Genomic DNA, 8,467 nt, shown 5'->3' on the forward strand with positions numbered 1-8,467 from the left:
GCTGAAAAACTAGTTCATGCATTTATTACTTCTGATTGTATGAATCAATGTATTTGAGGTGGGTGTAACTCAGAAGATAGAGCAGGTCATTTCCCTGTGTGTGTGTGTGTGCGTGTGTGTGTGTGCATATGTGTGTGTGTGTGTGTGTGCGTGTGCGTGTGCGTGCGTGCGTGTGTGTGTGTGTGTGCATATGTGTGTGTGTGTTTGTGCGTGTGTGTGTGTGTGTGCGTGTGTGTGTGCGTGTGTGTGCGTGCGCGTGTGCGTTTGTGTGTGTGTGTGTGTGCATGCGTTCCTTCTATCCAGTGACGTATTCTTGTGGGAGTATCTCCTTTCCTTTACAACGAAGCCAATCAAAGGACGGCTTCAGTCAGCACCACAGTGTGTGTATAAGGATAACATGTGAAACACACACCTGCTGCCCAGAGAAACACGTCTACCAACTGGAAGCTATGAAGCTGACTGTGCTGTTCTGGGCTGTTCTGCTGTTTTCTGTCTCTGGTGAGTTCATTCACAGCAACTGATGATCTTAAGAACATCTTTAGTCTCAGGTTCTTCTTTAAATAACTTTTAACAGAGGTTTTTGGTGCATATAAAATATGTTAGCAAGACTCATTTAAAAGAATGATTACAATTTTTGAAAACAAAGAATTCTAACAAAGACATAACTGCTTTTCAGTCCATTTCAATACATACATAAATGAATTAATTAAACGATACAAAAATGCCCAAGTTATCATTCACTGTGTGTTTTCATGATTGAAGGATCGTTACATACACAATAAAAAAACAAACAAACATGTTTTCATGGTAGATTATATTTTTAGTTGCAGTTTTCTGATGAGATGACCTCTCTGTGGTTTGAAATGACATTAACAACTGAACTGCAGATTATTATTAAGCCTTATTTTACAAGATAAGACCTGCTGTCAGTCGTGGCACCTTTGTGATTAGGAATATATTTAAACTGGAAGAGTTTTTGAAAGTTTCATGTTTTCTTTGATGTTCTAAGAAACCAAAACATGTTTTTCAACCAAAAGTAGCGTATTCACATGTAAAGACCCAGAGTGGAGCAAAGTAACAGGATGACATTCTCTTATTATGCTTACCTGGATTATAACCTGCTGGACAAACTGCTGGTTACACTCATGGGACATATCAGATATTAAATTGTGATGGTTAAAACAGGGTCGATCACAAGGGGGAGTTCTTGCATATATACAAACACACACATAATATATGTGTGTATGTTTGTACAGTCCTTTCCCAGGAGGATGAGACAGCATCTCTGTTTCCAAACAACCACAAGGTGAGGACATCTGGAGGACCGAGATCAGAAGCTCTTGTTGATCTCACAGAGGTAAGACTCTGGGAGTTGGTCTTATTCAGTATTTTTATTTCTACCGTCTTAATTGATTTCCAGGATCTTCTTAGTAGTCACTTCAAATTAATACAACATTGTTTTAACTAATTACCTTTATCTACAATGCATTTCTCCTTACATGGGAGTCGTCCCTTTCAAGATATTCCCGTTAATAGTGATCAAATCATCAAGTATAAACATGTATTTGATTTCTGAGAGCCTCAAGGAACTTTTCTTCTTGAGAAACCTTTAACAGCTTTAGGTTACAGGATAAAAGTATTGGGGAAAGTTATGGTTCAGTAAGGGTTCTTGCTGGAACCTCTATTAAAAGTGTTGAGATCATCCTTCAGTGTCTAACTGACAAGGTAAAACTTGTGTTTTATCAGTTTTGTTAATCATAAAATGCTTAAGAAACACTTTTCTTCAGCGTAGCGTCAAGTCACTAAAATGATGTTGATCTGGTCGGTTAGGTAGCACGTTTTCTGTCTGCTTTTTCACTAGTTTTGCATTTGGCTATGGTCAGTGTGGACACAGGTAGTCCAGCTCCTCAATATGTGCAGAGCTGGGAAGTAACAAAGTACTAATACTTTGTTACTGTACTTAAGTAGAATTTTCAAGTATCTGTAATTTACTTGAATATTTATTTTTCTTATTTTTACACAAATTCCTGTATTTTATACTCCTTAGATTTTCAAAACAGACTTGTTACTTTTGTTTCAGTGGTCACATTTATAGAGTTTATAAGGGGCTGAAAGGAGTGCAGGTGTCCGAAAGAGGATAAGGAAGCTTGAAGCACATTATTTTAAGTGGCAGGTAGAATTAAAAATCTTATCAGCTCAACAAACATCAGCAAACAAAGAAACTGTCTGAGTGCAGTTTGTCACACAGTGTGTTGTAGCTAAAGGTCCAGCTGCTGTGTTTTCATGGAGAGAAAAGAGTGAGAGAAACTTCCCTCAGAGATGGAGAAAGATGTAGGAGGGCAAACAGGACACGAGAGGAAAAAGAGAGGTTAGATTTAAAGGGAAGTCCAAGTCCCCGCTGCTTCACCAACCCGGCCATGTCTGATTTAGCCTAATAAACTATTCATTACTATTTATCACTGATTAAAAAAATAAGAACAACCCTAGGTTTGTCTTCAGCACTGTAGCCAGGCTGACAAACAGTCAGAAAAGGTTCCTCTGTTGAGCCAACCATCCCTTTAACATTAACTAGTAATGACTTTGATCATACCCAAATGTATCTATTGGTGAAGCCAGATAACACACACCAGTTAGTTTAAACTGCAAGAATGTCTTTCAGACATGGAAGAAGACATAAACACATAGGTGATCTTTAATTTTCTGTTTTGAAATTTAGAAAAAAATGAGTTTATTGTGGAGATTTACAAGTATTTAGGTGTTCTTCTTGGTCATAAACTGTGTTTTGAACTTCATGCTGATATTACCACCCAAAAAGTTCAGCAAAAACTTTACTGAGGTTATTGTACTCGGCCCTGAAAATCTTAGAAATATGGTATCTAAGCAGATTCTTACTCTGGATGGCATTACCTTGGCCTCCAGTAATGCTGTGAGGAACCTTGGAGTCATTTTTGACCAGGTGTTACGACCCGGCTCAAAAGCCGCAACATAAAAAAGGAGATGAATACCAGAGTGAGTGTGAGAAGAGGTTTTATCTTAAAATGGCATAGCAGGTTGGCTAAAACGGCTGGTGCCACCAAGGCAAAGACAAGTGAGCTCCCCGGAAGCTTGCCTCAGGTATGGTTTTATCCACACCTGACTAGGTGTGGCCAATTAGCACCAGCGGAACACATTAAGATGATTAGGGGCTGCAGAGGGACGTAACACCAGGACATGTCCTTCAACGCACATATTAAACAAATATGTAAGACTGCTTTCTTCCATTTGTGCAACATCTCTAAAGTTAGAAATATCCTGTCTCAGAGTGATGCTGAAAAACTAGTTCATGCATTTATTACTTCCAGGCTGGACTACTGTAATTCATTATTATCAGGATGTCCTAAAAACTCGCTGAAAAGCCTTCAGCTGATCCAAAATGCTGCAGCAAGAGTCCTGACAGGGACTAGAAAGAGAGAGCAGATTTCTCCTGTTTTGGCTTCTCTTCATTGGCTTCCTGTTAAATCCAGAATTGAATTCAAAATCCTGCTCCTCACATACAAGGTCTTAAATAATCAGGCCCCATCTTATCTTAATGACCTTGTAGTACCATATCACCCTATTAGAGCACTTCGCTCTCACACTGCAGGCCTACTTGTTGTTCCTAGAGTATTTAAAAGTAGAATGGGAGGCAGAGCCTTCAGTTTTCAGGCCCCTCTTCTGTGGAACCAGCTTCCAGTTTGGATTCAGGAGACAGACACTATCTCTACTTTCAAGATTAGGCTTCAAACTTTCCTTTTTGCTAAAGCATATAGTTAGGGCTGGACCAGGTGACCCTGAATCCTCCCTTAGTTATGCTGCAATAGACGTAGGCTGCTGGGGATTCCCATGATGCACTGGGTGTTTCTTCTTCTCTCACCTCTTTCTTTTGTACAGCTGACTCACATCAGCAATTAAAGGTATTTGAGCCCAGAGAAAGGTGAGCTCTGGTGCCAGAGTGCCATATGAGCGGTTGCAGCTAGTGAGCCGTATTTTGTGATTGCTTGCTCCTGCTCGGTGGAGAGGAGTGTTTGGTCACTAAAATCTTCTTTACTTTTCAGTTTACTGACCGACGCATGAGTTTTGTTTTGTTTCTTTAAATGGTGATGGCGGCTTGTCCGTCTTTTTTAGTTGAGTTATTAACAGGGACTTTAATAAAACTCTTTAATTTAACCATTTTGCCTCTGTCTCCTTTTTCTGACCCAGACACATTTTGTTACTTCCCCCACATCGCCTGGACCCCTTTCAGGGGAACGTAACACAAGAGAAAGCACCATGGCACTCATATCAGTGTTATTAATTCAATTCAATTCAATTCAATTTTATTTATATAGCGCCAAATCACAACAAAAGTCGCCTCAAGGCGCTTTATATTGTACAGTAGATAGCACAATAATAAATACAGAGAAAAACCCAACAATCATACGACCCCCTATGAGCAAGCACTTTGGCGACAGTGGGAAGGAAAAACTCCCTTTTAACAGGAAGAAACCTCCGGCAGAACCAGGCTCAGGGAGGGGCGGGGCCATCTGCTGTGATTGGTTGGGGTGAAAGAAGGAAAACAGGATAAAGACATGCTGTGGAAGAGAGACAGAGATTAATAACAGATATGATTCGATGCAGAGAGGTCTATTAGCACATAGTGAGTGAGAAAGGTGACTGTTATTAAACATTGATTGTTATAGTAATGTACTCTACATGTTTCAGGGGAACTGACTGACAAATACTGTCAAAGAAACATGAGTCACAAAAATGATGAAAAAAAGCCATTTTTATTTAACTTCCATGCAAATTTGTTTACAAAGAACAATTTGTGATAAAGTAGATAAAATGAGAAACATGCAAAATATTGTTTCACTCTCTTAAGCACATGCAGGCAGTCTAAATCATCAAGCACTCAGAGTACAATAAATATTCAGTACAATCAAAAATGGTCTCATTTAATGTTCTGCTGATTTTTTTCTTCACGTAAACATCCTCATTTTGTCATTTTAGCCGGTTGTCTCGTCTGTATGTTCAGCCTGACATGTCTCCCTTATGTCTGATTTGTTCCTCCTGTGTTTCCCAGCAGCCTCCACTTCCCTGATCATCCTGTTGTGTATATATTATGTGAGTTTCCCTTTGTCCTGGTTCGGCTGTTCACTCCACTCAGGTTTCTGGTCTTGGATTCCGTGTCTTCGGTTTTCACGGTCCATGTCTCTAGTGTTTGTTTTTGTTATGTTAATCTTAATCTCCCTTCGCCTTTTGTTTGTATTTTTGTGCAGCAAAAAGTAAACACGCTATTTATGAAATCCTGTTCCATTTCCATTGCCTGTATTTGGGTCCACTCGGTCTCCACTTCACACGGTCTGCAGACGTGACATGACCGGAAGTCCCAGCCGGTTCTTCAGAGTCATATTACCAAAGAAAGCAATGACAAAAGAAAACCACAGATTCAATAAAAATTCTGTAAAACAAAAACATTTCAGATGAGACTTTAAATTTCTCATTTTCTTTAAAAATTCTTGTTCCTTCTTCCTGATATTGCTGTCATTTGGAACCGCTACATCGATCACTACAGCCGTCTTCTTCTGTTTGTCTACCACCACTATGTCCGGTTGGTTAGCCACCACCATTTTGTCCGTCTGTATCTGGAAGTCCCACAGGATCTTAGCTCGGTCATTCTCCATCACCCTTTGGGGCATCTCCCATTTTGACCTCGGGACTTCCAGGTTATACTCGGCACAGATGTTCCTGTACACTATGCCGGCCACTTGGTTATGGCGTTCCATGTATGCCTTGCCTGCTAGCATCTTGCACCCTGCTGTTATGTGCTGGATTGTCTCAGGGGCATCTTTACACAGCCTGCACCTGGGGTCTTGCCTGGTGTGATAGACCCCAGCCTCTATGGATCTTGTGCTCAGAGCTTGTTCTTGTGCTGCCATGATTAGTGCCTCTGTGCTGTCTTTCAGTCCAGCTTTGTCCAGCCACTGGTAGGATTTCTGGATATCAGCCACCTCCTCTATCTGCCGGTGGTACATACCGTGCAGGGGCCTGTCCTTCCATGATGGTTCCTCCTCTTTCTTGGGTTTCTGCTGACTGAGGTATTCACTGAGCACGCGGGCAGTTGGGTCCATCTTCCTGATCTATTCATGGATGTTTCTTGTCTCATCCTGGACTGTGGTGCTGACACTCACCAGTCCCCGGCCTCCTTCCTTCCGCTTAGCGTACAGCCTCAGGATGCTGGACTTGGGGTGAAACCCTCCATGCATGGTAAGGAGCTTTCTTGTCTTTATGTCAGTGGCTTCTATCTCCTCCTTTGGCCAGCCTATTACCCCAGCAGGGTACCTGATCACGGGCAGGGCGTAGGTGTTGATGGCCCGGATCTTGTTCTAACCGTTCAGCTGACTCCTCAGGACTTGCCTGACCCTCTGCAGGTACTTGGTGGTTGCAGCTTTCCTGCGGCTTCTTCATGGTTCCCGTTTGCCTGTGGGATGCCCAGGTACTTGTAACTGTCCTCTATGTCTGCAATGTTGCCTTCTGGTAGTTCGATACCCTCAGTTCTGACTACCTCACTCTTAGCATACAGCGTAATGTCATCCATGAACAGGAGGTCACTGCTGACAACTGTGTAGTCGGTATCCGTAGCAAGTCTAGTTTATGATCTCAAAGAGATATAAAACCTAGGAATTACAAATAAATAGCATGCTATAAACAAAGACAGGACAGAGAAAGTACAAAGTGGATTGTGCAGTAGGTACTTGATGGTGACTTGTGCTATTGTCTTGAAGGTGGCCTCCAGTGATGTCCGCCACATCCCCATTGAGTTCCTGATAAAGGCTCTTAGGGTCTTGTTGTATAGGTCTAGGCATTCCAGGATCCAGCTGTGGGGCATCGAGTCATAGACCTTGTAATCAATCCAGGCAGTGCACAGGTTGGTCAGCGAGTTAGCGCGGATCGCCCCTGTGCGTTAACGCGTTAACGAGCTGACCATGCTAATGCGCTGAAATATATATATGTATGTGTATATATATATATATATATCTATATATTTATATAGATATATATACACACGTGTCTGTATACAGACATAGGCAGCACGGTGGCACGGTGGTTAGCACTGTTGCCGCACAGCAAGAAGGTCCTGAGTTCAATTCCACCATCAGGCCGGGGTCTTTCTGTGTGGAGTTTGCATGTTCTCCCCGTGTTTGCGTGGGTTCCCTCCGGGTACTCCGGCTTCCTCCCACCGTCCAAAGACATGCAGTTTGAGGGGATAGGTTAATTGGATAATCCAAATTGTCACTAGGTGTGAATGTGTGAGTGAATGGTTGTCTGTCCCTGTGTGTTGGCCCTGCGACAGACTGGCGACCTGTCCAGGGTGTACCCCGCCTCTCGCCCTATGACAGCTGGGATAGGCTCCAGCGCCCCCTGCGACCCTGGAAAGGATAAGCGGAAGCGAATGGATGGATGGATATATGCACACACACACGTGTGTGTATACAGATATATATATATGCATATATAAGGACCAGAGAGCAATTCCTTGTTTGTGTGCACAAACAAATAAAGATGATTCTGAGTTTTCTGATTCAGTTAAGAAATGAGCACCTGTTAGTGATGACCCCTGTGTAGGTCTGTTCAGAGGTCTACCAGGCACTGCAGGTTAAACTCAAGACTTGCTGAAGGAATTAAATCAAGAATCAGTAATCCTGTCACTGCCTGCTTTTGTATCCAGCCTAACTGTGGGAAGTACGAAGGAGGAATCTGCACCAAGGAGTATGCTCCAGTATGTGGCAGTGATGGAAAAACCTATGACACCGAGTGTCTTCTCTGCAAGAAGAACAGGCATGTAACATGTACACCCCCCACCCTGCTACATGTGCACACACGCACACGCGCACGCGCACACACACACACACTCACATATACTGAATCTATGTTTGTTTTTCTCTCCTACAGAGAAGAGAAGAATAATGTGAAGGTGGCGAAAAAGGGGCCGTGCGCTTCCTAGATGGCTATGCTGCACGCATGAGTGTTAAATAGGGCCTATTGATTTCCTGTATTTGTGTTCTCAATAAAGTCACCTTCTGCAGCATATCTCTGGTCTAATAGTTTAACACAAAAACACCCTGACTATAGCACTGATCACAGACAGATTTAATTAAAAAGTAACAACAGTAAGTGGCTGAAATCTGTCCTGCAAAGCTGAGCTGCTTCTCATAACACTATTTATCATAGGTACGCAAAATGTGGTGTAGTCAATGATTTGCTCATGAGAAACAGTATTTTTGTATTAACAGTGTTAATATTGTTTATTGTTGCCATGATGCCAGGTCTCTCTTGGAGATGAGATTTTTAATCTCAGTGAGATTTTTACCTGGATAAATAAAGGACTAATAATAATAAAAATATTAATATTTTGTATTAACAGTATTAATGTAACATCATTACACATTTCTGTGATATAATCACAACT

General features: G+C 41.9%; 1 protein-coding gene across 1 annotated transcript; it reads left to right on the top strand.

Moving 5' to 3' along the window:
• The first annotated feature begins 340 nt into the window (after positions 1–340).
• Positions 341–8,088, top strand: LOC102079469 (serine protease inhibitor Kazal-type 2). The gene is made up of 4 exons (XM_005458838.3): positions 341–498; positions 1,257–1,357; positions 7,727–7,836; positions 7,951–8,088. The coding sequence occupies exons 1-4, from the start codon at positions 450–452 to the stop codon at positions 8,000–8,002; spliced, it is 312 nt and encodes a 103-aa protein (XP_005458895.1). The 5' UTR covers positions 341–449; the 3' UTR covers positions 8,003–8,088.
• Positions 8,089–8,467: the final 379 nt, after the last annotated feature.

This window comes from Oreochromis niloticus, linkage group LG2 (genome assembly GCF_001858045.2).
Source record: "Oreochromis niloticus isolate F11D_XX linkage group LG2, O_niloticus_UMD_NMBU, whole genome shotgun sequence".
NCBI lineage: Eukaryota > Metazoa > Chordata > Actinopteri > Cichliformes > Cichlidae > Oreochromis > Oreochromis niloticus.